At 48.7% G+C, this 18,495-nt stretch overlaps 3 protein-coding genes across 4 annotated transcripts; 1 reads left to right on the top strand and 2 right to left on the bottom strand.

Moving 5' to 3' along the window:
- Positions 1-1,087: 1,087 nt before the first annotated feature.
- SNIP1 (Smad nuclear interacting protein 1) lies at positions 1,088-3,445 on the bottom strand. The gene is made up of 4 exons (XM_062509244.1): positions 3,284-3,445; positions 3,109-3,211; positions 2,059-2,639; positions 1,088-1,477 (listed from the first exon to the last, which is right to left on the bottom strand). Exons 1-4 carry the CDS (start codon positions 3,436-3,438, stop codon positions 1,213-1,215), a joined length of 1,104 nt encoding a protein of 367 aa, XP_062365228.1. The 5' UTR covers positions 3,439-3,445; the 3' UTR covers positions 1,088-1,212.
- Positions 3,446-3,582: 137 nt separating this feature from the next.
- On the top strand, positions 3,583-7,306 carry DNALI1 (dynein axonemal light intermediate chain 1). Its single transcript, XM_062508971.1, is given in 7 exon segments — positions 3,583-3,669; positions 3,672-3,771; positions 3,802-3,865; positions 3,946-4,115; positions 4,962-5,140; positions 5,861-6,025; positions 6,958-7,306. Coding segments are annotated over 7 exon segments (801 nt in total). The 3' UTR covers positions 6,994-7,306.
- A 652-nt stretch (positions 7,307-7,958) lies between these two features.
- On the bottom strand, positions 7,959-17,983 carry GNL2 (G protein nucleolar 2). 2 transcript variants are annotated; one of them, XM_062509036.1, is made up of 17 exons: positions 17,867-17,983; positions 17,694-17,778; positions 16,708-16,802; positions 15,674-15,813; positions 14,218-14,402; positions 13,899-13,965; positions 12,668-12,826; positions 11,995-12,108; positions 11,718-11,846; positions 11,293-11,397; positions 11,031-11,189; positions 10,760-10,884; positions 10,623-10,670; positions 10,017-10,421; positions 9,311-9,390; positions 8,536-8,636; positions 7,959-8,132 (listed from the first exon to the last, which is right to left on the bottom strand). In XM_062509036.1, the coding sequence occupies exons 1-17, from the start codon at positions 17,928-17,930 to the stop codon at positions 7,983-7,985; spliced, it is 2,211 nt and encodes a 736-aa protein (XP_062365020.1). In that variant the 5' UTR covers positions 17,931-17,983; the 3' UTR covers positions 7,959-7,982. The 2 variants fall into 2 exon arrangements, with proteins under 2 accessions (XP_062365020.1, XP_062365019.1); XM_062509035.1 differs by lacking the exon at positions 10,623-10,670 and having other exon boundaries at positions 10,017-10,447; positions 10,768-10,884.
- Between the last annotated feature and the right edge of the window lie 512 nt (positions 17,984-18,495).

Here is an 18,495-nt window from a genome sequence, read left to right as displayed (position 1 = left end):
GAGAAAAAAAAAAGGACACTAGAAAAATATTACAACTGAAAGCAATCAGGGCTAAATTTACAAATTGTATATTTAAAAACCCTTGTAGATATAAAGGAGCTCCTCCTCCTCCTCAAACCCCATCCTACCCATCTGAAACCCCACAGCAATGGCCCATATTTACACTATCAATGTGTACAACAAGCACCTTTGTGTCCAGTCCATCTACATCAGGGACAAACAGGTGAGACCACAAACACCCAGGTGAAGTGTGGGACATACACATTGAACATAAAGCAACGTGGAGGAAACACCAAAGAGTCTGCAACTCCCAGTGAGTGGGACTGACTGGTGCCTCTCTCCCTAAACACTGACTTCTTTACTGTGTTAAACGAGGGACTTGGTTTTGTAAAAAGAGAACTTAAATAGTGCAAACTGGTTAAAACATGTCACCCTATCGAAGGTGGTTCTGTGTGACACAAACAAACCCTGGGGTGGAGTCAGGAATAACGGCTCCAGCTTTCAAAGCAGACACTCCACATCCAGGACAGTTTCAGCATCATGTGTGAGAACAGGAAACTTGGGTCACAGTCTCACCACCTGAAATTCCAGGAACTGTTCAACTTCTGTTTCACATTTCCTTGTGATTTCCAGGGGGTATTCCAGTGAAATGCCCGTCCCTCAGTCACCACGAGGCAAATTAAACACCCAAAACATTCAAATACATGAGGGTCTTTGCCACGTTTCTGCCATTTTAGCAGTGATCCAGGTAAATTCTCCTGTCAGAACCCCCAACAGGCAGAGGAATTTGGCAAACTACGGAACAGGATGTGCATCAGTAACTAACCTTTCAGTCTGTAGCATTTTCAAAGGACTATAACAAAACAAGTCATAAAAATAATTTTCCAAATGCTGGGTTTGACATGGTTTGCTGGAAGAGTCTGGCAACATCTGTGGAGGGTTTCCAGCATCAGAGCTTTCATGTCCAGGTGCTCTTCGGCTTCTTGGGAGAAAAATAAAATAAAGTAAAGCTGTATTTCCTCATATGCAAAACTATCAAAGATGAATAATGAGCAAAGCCCCCCCAAAACAATGAGAACAGACCAGCAACAGAGAAAGGACTTTAAGGCAACAAGAGGCATCAGTGCTGCAATGCTCCGTGTTCACATCCCAGTCCAACTCAATTGCAAGGAGTCTCTCTCCTCTGCCTCTCCCCAACCTCTTCCTCATCCGTTAACTATCAGACTCTTCCTCCTTCTCCTCGTCCTCATCCTCATCCTTTGCATTGGCCTCAGATTTATCAGAGGATTCGTGGAGCAGGACATACTCCCTGCTGCTGAAGCCAAACTTGAGCACGTCCTTCTCCTTGAGTTCGTAGTAGCGCTGGGGCTCGATGCGCTGGTTGTTGAGGAAGGTGCCGTTCCCCGAGCCCAGGTCGATGATGTAGGGCCTTACCCTGCGGCCCACGGTGCCGTCAGCTCGGGTGTACTCCACCAGCCTGGAAAACATAAACACTGCCTGAACCACCAGAGAGACAGGAAACGTGCTCCAGAAGGTGGGTTTGTGCAGTGAACATCTACCTGTCCCAAGATCAGAACAGCTCAATGAGAGCCACAAGAAACTGTGAGATGGAGTAGATACTGAGAAAGGCTTTATAATTCCCTGAACTTCTGGTGATGTAACATAGCAACTCCTGCACTGGGACAGATGTTCTTCAAGAGAGCACTGCTGGCAGTAGCAGCAGGAGCCCCCTCTGCATCAGAGGCACAGCTGCCCTCACTGTGAGAGACCAAACCAACAAACCTCTCCTTGAAACGCTTTTACTGTCGATCACACCCGGTGGGTTATTCCAGCCTGGATTCAAACCCCACACTGCGTCTAACCCTGTTACGTGATTCCTCAGCTTGCAGCTAAACTACAGGAATTTCAGATATATTTGGCCACTGCTGGGAGGACCTGCAGCAGCCACACATAAATTCCATTTCTAACGTGCTGACAGCAAACTCGCCCCTCCCAGCCACCCACCGAAGGCATTTTCTTTGCGTGCTGCTTTCCTCCCGAAGCTCCCCAGGTGCTCACCGGTACTGGAAGACGGCGTGCTGCTTGGAGCAGGAGGGGTGGTCGATGGGGATGTCGGCGATGCGGCGGTGCCGGCCCAGCAGGTAGGCGCTCTGCCTGTGGATGTACATCACGGGCAGGAACTCGTCGTTCTTGAAGGGGTACAGGCGCCAGCGCGTCTTGGGGATGCGCGCCTCGGGGGGCTCGCTGTACTTGATCACCACCCCCCGGAACGTGTTGGTGTCCTCCAGCAGTGCCCCTGACAGCTCAAAGCTTGGCTTCTCCTTGTTCACAGCTGCTTTTTCTTTGGGTTTGCTCTCTGACTGCCAGAGCTCTGCATTCTGGTCGCCGCTGCCCTCGGTGCCCTGCCGGTGCTCCCGCCTCCTCTCATTGTAGAGCTCCCTCTCTGCCTGCTGCTCCCGCAGGTTCTGCACGTCCCGCTCGTGGCCGCGAGCTCCTGGTCTGTCACTGGGGTTCTTCTTTCTGTCTGAGTGGTCCTTGTGCCTGTCCCGGTCACCACTCCTGTCCCTCCAGTGCTCCTGCTCTGACGAGTGCCTCTGCTTCCGCTCCTCATTCCCCCTGCGACAGTGATCATCTCGCTCCTGGAAGAGACAATCAGAATGAAAGAGCAGCACATCCACCTTGGCCTCCCAGAAAATACCAATCCTACACACTGGGAAAACACATACTAGGACATGTATGTGCTGCTCTGATATGACATGGAACAGATCTCCTTACCAAACTACTTAGGTTCCCAAAATTTGCATCGAACTGCACCACAAACAGGCAGTTAAACCCGCTCTGGGCAAAGGCCACAGCTCTCAAGGATGCCTGTGCTATGGCACAGCCTGGGCTCGTCTAGGAGCCCCAGTCACTGGTGGCACAGCCTGAGCTGGGCATCAGAAGCTCCGGATTCACCCAGACCCTCCCTCTGTTCATGGGACAAGATGCAGGGCCCAGCCTGAACTACCAAATGAAGAGGCGCCTTCTGTATCCGGCACAGCCGAGTCTCCAGGAACTGCGTCCGCTGCGGTGCCCGCAGGGCCCTGCTGTACCGACACCACCACTTACCTGCTTTATCCTCACGGTGCCGTGATGCGGGCTGTGGCTGCGGCTCCTCCTGCTTCGCGGGGAGCGGCTCCTCCGCCCGGACCGGCTCCTCCGCCGGGGCGACCTGGGGAACAACGGGAGAGGTTGAGCGGCGGGGCCAGGCCGAGCGTGGGGCCGAGCGGCCGGGCCTCCCTACCTGCTGCCGCGGCTGCCCGCGCGCGGCGCTGCCGGGCCCCGCCGCTCCTCGCCTGGAGGCGACGTGCTGCGCCGGGGACTTCGCCGCTCGGCCTTCACCGTCGCCTCTCGCCGTCGCCGCCGCTCTCTCCGCCGCTCCTCCGCCGCCGCCTCCATGGCGCCCGTCCCGACAGGAAGTGCCACCACTTCCGGTCCGCGAACACTTCCGGTACGCAGCTCTTCCGCCCGGGTGTTGCTGCGCGTGCGCGGGGCCGCGTGCGGCGGCGTCGCGATCACCATGGTGACAGGGCCGCGGCCGCCATGGCGGCGCCGCCGGACTCGCTGCTGCGGTACTGCCCGCCCGTCCTGGTGTCCCGGAGAGGAGACAGGGCCTCCGCGGGGGTGAGCGGAGACGGGGGACACGCAGAGGGATGCCGCGCTCCGCCGGGGCCGAGGGTAGCGCGATCCCCTGCCCGCTCCTACGGCTCTGTCCTCTCCTGTTCCCGCAGAGTCACCCGCTGAAGGGAACCCCCCTGGGAGCCCCCGCCAGCATCTCCGCCACGCAGAAGCCGCAGGAGCTCCTGAACGCTATCCTGCCGCCGCGGTGAGCGGGGCCGGGCCGGGGCCGGCAGCGCCCGGGGCTGCGCCCGGTGACTCCGATAACGGCCGGTGCTTCTCTGGCAGGGAGTGGGAGGAAGCGCACAAGCTCTGGGTGCAGGAGGTATCCACCGCGCCCAGCACCCGCCGGGACGTCGTGATGCTGCAGGAGCAGCTGGACCGGCAGCTGCAGCAGCGGCAGGCGCGGGAGACCGGGCTGTGCCCCGTGCGCAGGGAGCTCTACACGCAGTGCTTCGGTCAGTGCTCGCCGTGCCCGTGCTCATCACACAGCTCACACTCACAGGACAGGCTGGCAGGAGATGCCTGCACATGAACAACAGCTTTAAATCCTCTTAGTTATCCTCTTAGATGTACTTAAAGCAAGTTTATTTAAAGTAACTGAAACTTTGTATGTCTTACACACTGCAATGACACAGTGCTGGTCTCCCAAAGGTGAGGAGCGGCCACGGGTTGGAGAGCAGGATCCTCTGAAGGCTCCTCCACAACTGCAACAAGTCATTACACATTTTTAAGCGTTTGCTGTTACAGTTTTAGGGGATCAGCATCACTGGCATTACCTGAAGGGCTACATCACCACTCTGCTTTTATCTGCTGCGCTCAATGTTTCAGGTGCAGTGTAACAAAACAAATCAATTATTACTGTCTCTAGTACATGTCATGTCCTAAATGTGAACCACTAACACCAAGGGCCCGCATTTACCTTCCCAGGACCCTCTTTATTCCCTCAGAACCCTCTTTACCCCTTTTATATAAAAACTAAAGCATCACTTCCAGGACTTCATTTTCCCCTCAGGGCCACATTTACCCTTCCAGGACCCCATTAATTCTTCGAAAACCATCTTTACCCTTCCAGGACCCCATTAATTCTCTGCCAACCCTCTTTACTCTTGCAGGACCCCATTTACACCTCAGAACCCCTTCATGGCCACACGTACCTTTCCAGGACCCTATTTTACACCACCACGTAATAGGGACAAAATTACTCTCTGTCCGTGGTTGTGTGGCCAGGGAATGGGTGAGAGGAGCAGCCACGGCCCTGTACACGTCCCAAAAGCGCTGCAGCCTCTGTCCCTTCTTTGCAGACGAGCTGATCCGGCAGACCACGGTGAGCTGTGCAGAGCGGGGGCTGCTGCTGCTGCGGGTGCGGGACGAGCTGCAGCTGAGCCTGGCTGCATACCAGGCACTGTACGAGAGCAGCGTGGCCTTCGGCGTGCGCAAGGCTCTGCAGGCTGAGCAGGGCAAGGCTCACTTGGAGAAAAGGGTGAGTGAGTGAGTGAGTGAGGCCGTTCGCCCTGTGCTGGAGCTTCCTGCGTGTGAAAATAGCGAGTTTTCTATCCTTAAATCCGTTGTTTCCATGTCCACGGGATGGCAGCAAAGACCATCAAAATACTCAGCTTGCTGTCGTTGGGCTTGGCTGTGCCTCTGAAGTTTGTTCTACAGCTTTAAAGACTGTGCCACACACCACTTTGTCCTGAAGCCTTAAGATTTCGCACTCATATTTTTCAAATTCTGCACCGCATTAGTATATAACTCTGATAAAAATATTCTTAATATAAAATGTTAGCAAGTTTTCCTCGCAGTTCAGTCACACAAAACAATCCTTTTCCAGCCTGAGAACCAAGAGTACCGTTGTAGCTTCAGGACCAAAAATTGCAAACAGCAGCAAACTGAGGAGAGCAATCTGGGAGGATGGGACTGCATAACCTGAAGCTGTTAATTGGACAATTAGCCTCAATATGTAAATGGACCAAAACTTATAGAAGTGTAAAAACTCATGACTCATGGTGTATCTTGGGTGTAGCCTTGGCCAGGCTCTTGTACTGCCCAAGGTGTATCCTTTGAAGGCCTTTTTAATAAGTACCTACTCTATTACTTTAACTCTGTCTAGCTTCTATTCTAGGTAGCCTCTCAAGGCATCAGTCCCATCGTAACTGAAAACTATTTGCCAACAAAACTTGAGACATCTGTACTCTTTTCCAAGATTGCAGAGCTGGAAGAGGAAAAAAGAGATCTGGAAAAACAAGTGAGCGAAGAGAAAGCAAAATGTGAGGCTATTGAAAGGCAAGAAACTGAACGGCGAGAAATAGAAGGGAAGAAACACAGTGAAGAAGTTCTGTTCCTCAAACGGACAAACCAGCAGCTGAAGGTTAGTAAAAATCCAGAACTGGAAATACTGGTGGTAAAATTCTCATTAAAACCATTAAAGCCCTAGTAACACAACATACCATTTAACATTAAATATTACCCAAGAACAACTGTACAAGGACTGGATAATTATTTGCGCATGTGGCTTTGGGGAGAACAGAACTTCTGCTGTGTACTTTGTTTTTAAAAGGAAAAAAATCCCAGATCTTTTGAGTAAGGAAAGAATGTCACCCTGAACAACGTCAAATATTTCTGGCTACAGCTAAAAACATTTCTCTTAGAGCAAGCTGCTTTTCCTGCAGATCCTACTTTCTAACTCACATTTTCAGGCTGCCCTGGAATGTTTTAAGATAGAAAATCTTAGATCAGATGTGTGTTGCCCCTGAATCCTTGAAGTACCAGTACCTGACCAGTTGTGTGTGCCACTGCTGTGGGTTACTGTGGTGGCTGCTCCCATCCATCCACTAACTGGCATCAAATTTTCTCAGTAATCACAAAACTTGCTGTTCCCAGGTACTCTTGTCCCAGAGTCAGTTCATGTTCCAAATGCTAGAGAGCCAAATACTTAATTTAGCTCACACAGTCCAGCTTGAAATCAGAGAATTCAGACCACTGTTTCAACAGCTTTTATTTAATTTCCCCCTTGATGCTTCAGATTCTAAACCGAGTCTCTCATCGTACAGAGCCAAGGCCAGCTCTGTTCTCCCCAGAATGCAACAAGTGTGCATGCCAGGAATGACAAACTAATTTATAAAACATGTAGAAATGGAATTGCTGGGGAACAGACCTGGCCTGGCTCTCCTGGCAACAGCACAGTGTCCCTCAGCTCCTTGCTGTGAACATCCAACAGAAAATTTAGCCCTTCACAGCACTGAACATTTATTTTTTAGGTTAGGGAATCTAATTTGTCTCACTGTCTCATTTGTTTTTCAGGCTCAACTTGAATGCATCATTGCAGCAAAGAATTAATTGTTTTGTTGTCCTCTAGGCTGGCTCAGAAGAGCTGTCAGAGCAAGAAGCTTGCAATTAGAGACAAAGATTTGTCTTCCTAAAACAATCTTGAGTTTTCACTTACCAGTAACAGCAGGCAGTGTAACTGTGTTCTTTCTTTCTCTCTTGAAGAGCTCAAATTCAAGAGCTTCATTAATAACTGCTCCCTCCTTCAAAGCCATCTCAGCAGTCAGCTCTTTGAACAGTGAACTTGTCTGGGACTTGTCTGTTGGTAATGTGCTAATGACCTTCAAAGCAATAACTAATAAATATTTTTAAATGCAAACATCTCTCTGACATTATTAATTTGAAAATGTTGCAGAAGATTCAGAAACAATATGGAAGTGCCTACAAGAAAAGTAAGTCACATCACCAAGAAAGAAATGGCAGCTCACCCTTGGACAGGTGTTCTGGGGGTGTTTCCTTGAGTACCTGCAAGCTGGTGTCAACTGTTTCTAGAAATCCCTTGTCAGAGCCATCAGCAGGAACTGAGCACAGGTGACACCAAAGCTCTAGGAGTGATTGTTTCCAGTGAAAAGAAGGGGCACAATGGCAGTCATAGATTCACTTCTCAATGGAAGCAAATGAAATCCCTGCTTGAGGTAGCCCTGTGAGCAGATGGTTACATAGCAAGTGAACATGGGAAAGAGAATTCCCTGTAGTCATGTGGAAAACCCCCTAAAACCAGTTTTCAGAAAAAAACCCACCCAAACCCCACCACTGAGCAACTCTGGAATAGCTGTTTGGCTACTGCAGTGTTTGCTGGCCTGCGACGGCGATGTGGAAATACCATCAGCTCCAACTGCACAAAGAACTTTCAGATGATGCAGAAACAAAGAAAGAGATGCTGCTCCTGGGGCCAGGACAGACGGGTCACACTGGGCTTTGAACAGGAACCGCAAGTTTTATAGTAAAAAAAGCCACCACATACTAGAGCTGTTTTATGTAAAATTTAATAGAATGAGCAGCTATTGCTTATGTTTGTATTTTTTGTGCTTTGATCTTTGTCCCTCCAAGCCAGTTTTTTTCTTGTTCTTATTCTTATTTTTCACGTTGTGAGTTTCATAATACCGGACTCCGACTTTTTTGGAGCGCTGCTGCCTCTCAGCTCGTCTCCTCTGCAAACACAAAACACATTAGCAAACCCCCAGCATCCAGAGCCTCAGTGTCTGCAACTCTCCAATGGTGTTCACTCTGCATTCCACATGCATTAAGTAAAATAAATTTCAAATTAAATGTACTGACCCTATACAGAACCCACGCCCCCGCTCTTAGAGAGTAAGCTCCACTTCAGTCTTTACAGGAAAATTCAAGATGCAATCTGGTGTGCATAGTCAAGTAAGAGTGGGGGATGACAGAAGTCACAGAACATTCATAACAGAATTCAGTTTTCATTCCCCTTCTGTTCATACCCAAAGTCTCAGAGCTCTTTAGTGACAACAGGCTCTCTAGTGATGTCACCAAGGATAAAAAAGCCAGTTTATTTCCCTGTTCAGTTGTACTGTAGGAAAGCACACTTACTTCTTTGGATGTGAGTTTCTTACAAGGCTGTTTACCCAACTGGTCTTCATCATCATCACCTTCCTCTTCTTCTTTCCTCTTTCTTTTCTTCTCTGTGCTGCCTGCAAACAGCAGAGATAATGCACTTGGTATCTTCCAGAACACTCATTTGTTTGAAGAACTTTGGGCTGAACTCCTTGAGCAACACATTCCCTTGGCTGTATTTAAGAGCTTCTACCAAAACAACATGACTGTTCCTCACAAGGGAATCACAGCTATTACTATGAAAACTGCTCTCAAGAAGAAGGTTGCTTCAGCCCCATTCAAGTCCAGGAGAATTCCACAGTCCTGTCAGGACAGGGCTCTCCTACTTGATTGTGCATTTACTCAAACTGACTACAACAACTGAAGCTGCAGTAAAAACCAATAGCCTGAAGTATCTCTGCTTTTGTAACATCCCAAACCCAGTCCACTCCTTCCTATAATACCCCAGGGAAGGGGAGCTGCTCTGGCTGCAGCCTGCCCAGATCCCAGGCTGTTGGAACTCAACATTTGCCTTCACTGCATCTTCAGTCACACATAAGAGGGACATCTCCCATCACACAGCCAGCTGTTCTGTAGGAAGCCAGCAGGTTAGCAGCAGCCCTTGGTTCAGCTAAAGGGAGATTTAAGTAATTTTAGGGGAAAAAACTTGCACGCAGGATCCAGTGGATGCTTCTCCCCTTAATGCCTTTTCTCCCTCTGGCTCATAGGATTTCCAAATGTAGATTAAGAATATCTACTAATCTTGTTTTACCTCTGTCTTCAGTTTCTTTGGGTTCTTCAGCCTTCTGCATGGATTTTGCAAACACTTTGTCACTCAGTCCCTTAGGGATTCTATGGAAGATAAAACCAGCAATAAAAGATTGTTGTTACACAAACAGTGACCACCTCTGAGAAACCATCAGACTCCAGCAGATCCCAGTCCTCTGTCAGCATCAAAGTCAGTCTTTGCACCAGAATATTGCAATACCCTTTTTGCTGGAGTTACTGTGCTTGCACACTAGATGAGAGAGAAAATGTAGCACTTAAACCTTGAAATTTCAGTCCTCCCAAGGCTGGTGGGTGAGCTTTGCTAAAACTGAGCCTGCTGTGTGGGCCAGGATTCACTACACATGCACAAAGACCCAGGCATACCCAGCCTTGGTATTACCCAACAAGGAGAGATCCAAGGATGCAGTACTGCCACCCAGAAAACCAAGATAATGGAAATGCTAATCTTTAGTTTAAGAGGCAGCTTTCAAAAAGTGAGAACGTTTTTAATTTGCTGGCAAATAGCAGTTCTTGGAATAATCTTTCAAAAACTTTGCCCAATTTCCAAGCCTTATTGCCCAGATAAGCTGTGGCAACTTGTGTGTGGGAGCATGGGGGAGCTTGGCAATCAAGTCAGAAATAAAGTCAAACTACAGCAGAGCCTCATCAACCTTTTCCCCCCCTGCAATGTATTGGACAGATTCAGGCACCTTATTGCTGAGAATCTCTTGGCCTTGGCTTTATCCAAAAATTTTTTGTATTTTGCAATCTTGTCCTCCAAAGCCTTAAGAACTGCTTTAGAGCTCTCCTGGGCACCTGGTGCAGCCACCTGCAATTCCTCCTCTCCCGGATCGTGATGTTGCTCATTCTCTTCTTTTTCCTCTTCCTCCTGCTCCTCCTCTCCAGAGGAATCTGTGTCATCAAAACCTGGCACATCCACAGGAACCAGGTCTTCTTCTGAGAATTGAGGTGCCACATTAATCCTGCCAAAGTTCTGCCGAACGTGGGACATGAGCTCCCTGATTTCAGTGTTTGTGCTGCTCCCCTCTTCTGCTGGCTCCACACTTGATACCACCAACTCAGAGACTTTCTCTTCAGTATTATCTTGGCTGGATGTCACAGATGCTTCCAACACAGGAGGCTGCAAGGAAGAGCAGGATATATTATCCCCAAAGTCTGTCCCACCATCTCCAGCAATAACTTCCATTTTCTCTCATTGAAAAAAGCCTAAGATGACAACATTACTCACATTTCTGGTAGTCAGTAATGACTCAGACATGTCTGTAAAGAGCACTGCTACCTGGTGCTCACCAAATTCAGGTGTCACCTGAAGGATCAAGCTTGGGCAGAGCCCAGGATATGCACTGCCCAAGTCGCATGACATTTTGGGAAAAGCAGCAGCGAATACCATTAGGAAAATCAAGTATGTGGGAAGAGGAGCCAAAAGCATCACATTCTTACCTGGGAACCAGGCTGACCTGGTTCTGCATTTGGTGGCTTCACAAAGAAAGGGATTCTGCCCCTCTGCCAGTCATTGAGAACCATCTTGCTCACAGTCTGCAAATCAGGCTCACCACCCTGAAAAAAACCAGGAACAGTTTATGTCCATGTTTGCAGGGCACACAGCCCTCCTATGCCATGTGAGCAACAGAAACAGTGTTGTTTCCCATGTTCACACCAGGCCACACGCTCTTCCAGCCTGAAAATGCAGGAGGCTGTTGCACCTTTAGCAGTTTTCCAGTCCTAGCAGCAAGTTTCTCAAGGAAGTCTTCTACATCTGTCCAGGAATCAATTTTGTATGTCTTCCTGATGTACTCTGCTTTGGCTCTTTCCAGCACAGCACCAATATGGTCTTGGGGGCTCTTAATCTTTTCAACTTGAACCTGAAAAAGCACAGCAGAGGATCAGTAGAGGATCACAGAAGAGGATCAACCCTCTGAGACCATCACACAGTGATGCTTTCCAGCATCCAGTGCAGACACATACCACTCCCTTCAGCACAATGTCTGTCTCTGAGTCTCCTGATGGATAAACCACCCCAGGGCAGTCGATGAGAAAAATCCGCCGCATCAAGGTGATGTATTGCCACACCTGGAAGAGATCAGTAGTTCCCCACCAGCACCTTCCACAGAGTCCTTGTTTAATTTTTGAAGACCAGAGCCAGAGAAACAGAGCATTTGGATGAGGAGAGCACAGATGGAGTAAGGACACCTGAGCATTCCCATCACAGCCCTGCAGTACAGCAGAGTGGGAATTTGGGAATGCTGCCAGAGTGTGCCTCAGAGCAGGGACTGGCCATGAGCCCCTCCTGAGTGTCACACAACCTGTGCAGGTCAGTGAAGAGCTTGACAAGGTCATTAGGCTGATTTCACATGAATTCATTTGTATCTTTAACGCAGGGATGTTCCTACCTTTGTTTCCCCTGCAATGGGGGCCACGCTGCAGACCTTCTTGGACCGCAGGGTATTGATCACTGAGCTCTTGCCAACGTTGGGGTAACCAATGAATCCCACACTGATCTGCTTCTTGTCAGAATGTAACTGGTGAGAAATAACAACTCCTTTTACATCTTGGAGTGAGGGACAGAATTACCAATGTAGTCCTGAACCCCAAATGAGCAAAACAGAGCAAAAGACCATGCAATGTAACCCCCCAAACCAACCACAGATCCCCAAAATTGTTTTGTACCTTTCCAAACTGCCTTAGGAGCTGTATGAAAGCACCTTTGCCGAATGGGTTTGTGAGGCTGGCATGGAAAGCAAGTGTTGGATACTCCTGGGACAGGACAGCAACCCAGCGTTTCTGGAGAGGCAAAGGGGACTGGGTTAGAGACCCAGGGCTGGAGAGCGACACTCTGTGCTCAGAGAGGAGGACACAACATCTGCACTGAGCTCACAACTGCAACTAGCCATGAACATTGCTAGGGAAGAACCTTTGATGCGCTTCCCCAACCCAACAGCTAAAAGCCCTGAGTATTGTTTGTATAAAAGACAAACAATTTCCCAAAAACGCCTTCACTGCTAGCTAAAACTCATTAGTTTAATGACATAAAGCAAACCAGCTGGGGTGGATATGGATCCTAGGCAGACTAACATTTAGCACACTCTGGAGACAACAGCTGAACTGTTAAATCCAGACAGAGGAAGTAGGGAATTTGTGGCTGGCGTGTGTTGCTCAACTTGGCCAAACTTGGACAGATTTACATGGTAATTGTTACTTTTACTGCAGGCAAGCAGAGAACTCCCAGCGTCCCAGCTGCAGTACGTCCTTCCAGACCAGCAAAGGGACTGGCACAGAGCTGCAGCACAGCCACAACAGGAACAAAGAAGATCCACAGAAAAATAAGCAGGACTGTGCTTACAGTGGCCCAGGTAGGAATGAGATCACATTTGTTCAGGACAAAAATGAGATGTTTCCAGTGTTTCTCCTTTTTAAGATAGGATTCCACATGAGAGGAGCGAGTGCCTATGGGATCCCGAGCATCAAGAACTTGAACAACAACATCTGATGAGTCAATCACCTGAAAAATAAAAAAAAAAATCACACAGAAGTAACGGATTTTGTAGAAAGCAGGGTATTCGTACCTCTCAAATGAAAACTAGTCATATTTGAAACTACATCATTAATTCAAAAACCTTCTATCTTTCACAAACTGCTACTTCCCCAAAGACTAGTGAAATTCAGACTAACATCCACTGATGCTCTACTTCCTCCTCTCCTAAATCCCCTCCAAATTCAGCCTGGACAGCTGAACGATTTTTACCTGTTCTTATGCACCAGGGAAAGAAAACACTACACCCAAATGGGAAAACTAAAATGCTGCAGCACACAAATCCAGTGTTCATCAACCATTCAACAACAACTCCCTTCTACCATTTCATAATGGATCAGGGTATAAAGGATGTTTTCTGGACCAATATAAAACACACAACCAAGCAGGAACCTGCTGTTAGTCCACGAAGCAACTACAGCAGGGAGCTGTCATTTTACAACTTGCTTCAAGCCAAGTGAATTTGTTTCACAGCTTTTTCCTGCAGCTTTGGCAGCCTCTTACTGAAATCTGATTTGTTCAACCATTCCCAGTGCTTTTAGATCCAAATGAAAAGGTTTTAAGCAACATTCAGAAATTCAGAGCAAAAAGTCAAGCAATTTCACACCTAAGAGTCACTGAGAGCACACAAACTGCTCATACCACCCCAATTCACTCAGTCTCCATTTCTCTGGCAGTGATGGTGGCTCATGGAGAATTGAGAGTCAGAGCTCTCCCAAGATGACCCCACCAACATGCCAGATGCTTTTAGCCTAAAGAAACTTAAGGGAGCATGACTCTTTTACTTGTGGTGAAGACCCAGGAATCCAAGAAAAACTTACACCTTCACTCTGCCAGTCCTCTTCTAGATCATGTATTTTAAGAGTGGTTTTTCCTGTAGGATAAGACCTCAAGAATCAACCTCAGTCAGGCAGAGATTTGGAAATTAAAATCTACTTTTTGGTTTTTCTCGTTGCTGTGCAGGATTTCAATGCTGTGCTGAAGCCCCTAACTGTGTAAAGGCTGACAGATGTGACTGCTTCAAATTCCAAGTGCCATTTACCTTATAGAGCTCACCCCAGATTCTTTTGGACTGTCCTTTCTTAAAGATTTCCTCTTGTGCTTCATCCCTAGAAGACATCGCCAGAAACATCAGATACAGGGTCAGGATCTTCTTCTCTCCTCTTAAGCCATTTACAGACAAAAGAGGGGACGAAGCTCAAGTAACAGCTGGTATTTAGGCAAAATCCCAAATTCAGATAATCTCTTTTTCCTTCCTCCTCACACAGTAACAGCACTGATGGAGGCACCAGATACTTCTCTAAAAACAAGGCTGGCTTTTCATACACATAAACAATGAATCATTTGTCCTTTCCAGTCACCTTACACCAGTGTCCTCTGTCACCAGGTCTCGGTCCTTGCCCTGGTCATAAGACTCTGACGAGGCCTCAGCATTCTCCACTAGAGACTGCACATCACTTGCAGACAGAGTTGGTCTTTTCCTTTGTGATTTGGGGCCAAACGTTGTTTCAAATGTTTCTGTGTCAAGAATGTGAACCCTGGAGGTCTGAGGAAAAACAGGTCGGTTAAAAAAAAAAAAAAAAAAACAAACCCCAAGCACCAGGGTGTTTTTTTTCCTATTTCTTGTGACATGCAGGGGAGGAGCCCCAAGTTCAACACAGCCTGTAATAAGTGACAGGCACTTTCCTAATGATGTTTGAGTTTTCTAGCTCAAGCTTTGAGTAACACAGAAGTGGATACTTAATAAGCAACAAAACATTCTGCACTCACCAACGAACCATGCTTCAGTTCTTGCACCATAAATGGTGTCAAATGCAATTACAACCACCATGATGAAAATTCAGCTGCTATCTTTGATCATTACTTGTTTTTCCAACAAGAACACAAATCTTGCCAAATTTTCAGATTTTTGTCAGGGATAATTACAATCAAAACTGTAGATTTTAAAGCTTGCAATGAAAGCCAGCTTGTCTTGGAACAGCAAACAATCCATTGCTGAAAGCAGCAATTTGTTTTTGCAATGCATGTTTTAACATATCTTTTTCCCTAATTTAAATAACATTCTTATGACATGACATTAGAAAGTTTCCATATGACAAAATAGCTACCAATAGTCCAAAATAATGATTTGGGCACACTGAAAAAAAATGGCAATAACTAAAACTTGTTGTACTAGAAATGAAGGCTGAATGAACAAGAGTTTCTGACACAGGATAAAAGTATTTTAGTTTAAATTCATTGTATTTGAGTTCAAATTCATCATATGAGTGTCTGCATGGTGAGGCAGCCCCAAGGAAGGCCCAAGAGCTGTTAGAGGCATTAGAATATCAGCTGGCACACTAACCTATCAAAAATCTGATCACAGTATGATAGTATCATAACCTACCATAAAATCACAGAAGGCTTTGGGCTGGAAGAGCCCTTAAAGCCCATCTTGTTCCATGCCCTGTCCCCTTCTACTATCCCAGGCTGCTCCATGCCCCATCCAACCTGGCCTTGGACACTTCCAGGGATGGGGCAGCCACAGCTCCTCTGGGCAGCCTGTACCAGGGTCTGCCCACCCTCAAAGGAAAGAAATTTTGAGGTAATTTCCTACTGGAAAATGAGCATTTTTATTAAATAATGCACCCTTCTTTGCTCTCACACTTGATGCCCACAGTGACAGGCAATCAGAACCATCCTTCCCCAAGGAATCCACTACAGCTGACCCTCCCAAGGCTTCCAGAACCCAATATTTCCCCAGACTGAGTAGAGACAGCACAACTGTTCACAGGTAAACCACCGTGTGCACACACCTGCACAGCAAGTGATACCCACATGTGGTTTGATCCGGTCATAGAAAAGGGACATGGGCAGCTTCTTCTGCTTCATGATCACCCTGTAAGGATCCTTCATCACAGTCTCCATCTCCTCCTGGAATTTCTGTAGAGATGATTGCTTGATCACACGGGTATTTCCTGAGTGTAAAAAACAAACATCACACCTGGCCATTCCTTATTTTAACTGCTACAACTGGGGATAATAATAAAACATGAACTTTCCATCTAGGAACAAAAAAAACAGTGACAAACCCGAATGGTTTTACTTGAGACCAAGCCCAAACAGGCAGCCAATCCCTTTCTTTCCCACCATTTACAGGAAATTTTAACAGTATCTCTAGGAAACTTAACAGCCATAAACATGGGCAATCCATGGGAAAAGGCCACAGGAGCCAAAATAACCATCCTTAGGGGAGTGTGTGGAAAGCAAACCCCCAAGCACAGGCACAGGCAAGGGGTGACACTGATGCCTTAGGATTTTAGCTTTTATATTTTTCATCTATTTGTAATCCAGCAATTCTTTAGTTTATAACTCTAAACTCCATACCCAATGTGAGCTGCTGCTTTCCCATTTTGGGCAGACACAACAATTCCTCTCCAGGTCTGGAAATCAAGGACACCTCACTGCCTCAGACTCCGAGAAATGGAAACAAAAGTGGGAAGCAAACTTGGGGTAAATTATTTCATTACTTGAAGCTGTAATTGGAAGATTAACCCCCAATATGCAAATGGACCAAATTTATAAAAGTGTGAAAACCCCTGACTCTTCATCCATTTTGGGTGTAGTCCTTGGGGAGTTTCGTCTGCCCAAAATGTATCTGAACACCCTTCATATAAATATAACCACTTTTTATTCCCTTAGTTTTTTATGACATCTGGTTTTAGGTAGCCCCACAAGGCATCAACATCACCTTCTCTTGCAGCACCTGTCCCACACAGCTCTCAGACCACCATTCTGAAACAAACACCTTCCAACACACAAAGTTCAATAGTTTTGAAGCTTGCTGAATCTGGAAGTTGGACAAAACTCACCAAACCATTTGATATTTGGTTCCACTCTTGCGACGGTGCCCGGTGCCACAGTGGACTGATACTGCAGAGGTTTGATCACTTTGCCATGTTTGTTCCTAAAGGACAAATGAAGATGTGTCAGTGCACAGGGGCAGCACTGACCCCTCCAGCCCCTGTGTGTACCAGGCCAGAAGCGGAGACACAAAATGCAGAGAGATCCTTCACCTGCAGCTGGTGCTGCTGCACATTCCATGAGGGTGAGTTAATCCAACCCTGAGTAGCAGTGATGGCAGTCACAGCCCTTGGTCTCACTCCAGCCTGGCCAGACCCTCCCTGCAGCTGCTTGTGTCAGCCCAGGAAGGGCTCTTGGGGCTGCAAAAGGCATCAAGTACCGTTTTCTAGCAAATCCCACTGCATTCTCTCATGAAGCCTTTTGATCAGTTCTGCCCACCAGCTCTGCAGGACTCATCCACACAGGATTCACAAGACGAGACCTGGCTTGAATTCAGCAATATTCGAAATCCCTCCTCCCCATCTGCTCTCCAAACAGTGGGAAATTTGGCAAAAAGAAACCATATAAGCTGATGTGAAACAGGATTCTCAGAACTACCATGGCACGGACACGGTGGGTGCTGCTCCCCTGCCAGCCACCCCTGAGTGTGGCACAGGGAAGATGCTGAGGGGAGCTGAGGCTCTCAAGGTATTTTGGGGGGAGCTTTTGAGCTATGCTGCTGTGGGAAATTCGGGAATTCTGTGTGGTTTAGGTCTCGTGACACTCCACACAGATGCATCAAATGTTTCCCAGCCGTATCCCTGGTACATTGCTGGGCTGCTGAGAGCTCGGGATCAGGCTCCCCAGCGCACGGGGTTACAGAGCACACGTCGGACAGACACCGTGCCAGTACCGAGGGGTTTTGTCGCTTGTCCCTGGCGCGGTCCTGCCCGGCCGGTACCGGGAACGCGGCCAAGCCACGACACAGCTTCCCCGCGGGCCGGGCCGCGCTCACCTGCGCTCCTTTTGCCGGTACATGTTGAGGCGCCGGATGGTCGCTCGGTCCCGCATGTTGTTCCCTCCCTCGCCCCCGACGCGATCTACGGAGACAAGAGAACATCAGCCTCGGTCCGGTCCGGTCCGGTCCGGTCCGGTCCAGCCCGACCCGGCCCGCAGTCCCGCCCGTACCGGGGTTGGTGCTGGCGCGGGAGGGGTTGATGGAGCAGCGGCCCTTGTAGCGCGGTTTCACCATGGTGCCGGTGCGGGTGGCGGGACAGGCCCGGAGCACTCGGCACGAACCGGGCACACGCGCGCGGCACTTCCGGCGCACGGCGGCGTCTGACGCATTTCCGGGAGTCACCGCGCGGCGGCGCAGGCGCAGGCGGCATGTCCGGGCCCGGTTGCCACGGCAACGCGTGTGCTCGGCCCGCCCCGGCAGCCCCTTGGTGTCCCGCGTTCCCTGTGTCCCCCGCGTGTTCCTGTGCTCCGTGTCACTGCCCGTCTCCGGGGGTGGCTGTGCCCGCCCCGGAGCGCTGCGGTCTGGCCGCGTCCGGCCCGGGGCCGAGGGGTGGTTCGAAGGCCCGGCGGGGGCGCTGGCACGGGTGTCCCCATTGTTTGGGAAATGGTGTTTGTTCACAGACACATAATGGAAATAGTTCCGGAGAGCGGCAGGAACTCTCCATGCCTCTCGCTGGTGGATGGGGGCTGCTGGTGGGACACTGGGGGTACCAGAGGGACACTGAGGTGGCTGGAGGGGCATTGGGGCTACCAGAGCGACACTGGGGTGGTCGAGGGACACTGGGATGGCTGGAGGGACA

Source organism: Cinclus cinclus, chromosome 26, assembly GCF_963662255.1.
Source record: "Cinclus cinclus chromosome 26, bCinCin1.1, whole genome shotgun sequence".
Classification (NCBI taxonomy): domain Eukaryota; kingdom Metazoa; phylum Chordata; class Aves; order Passeriformes; family Cinclidae; genus Cinclus; species Cinclus cinclus.
Note: the sequence above shows the minus strand (reverse complement) of the source record. Positions and strands in the feature narration are given on the sequence as shown.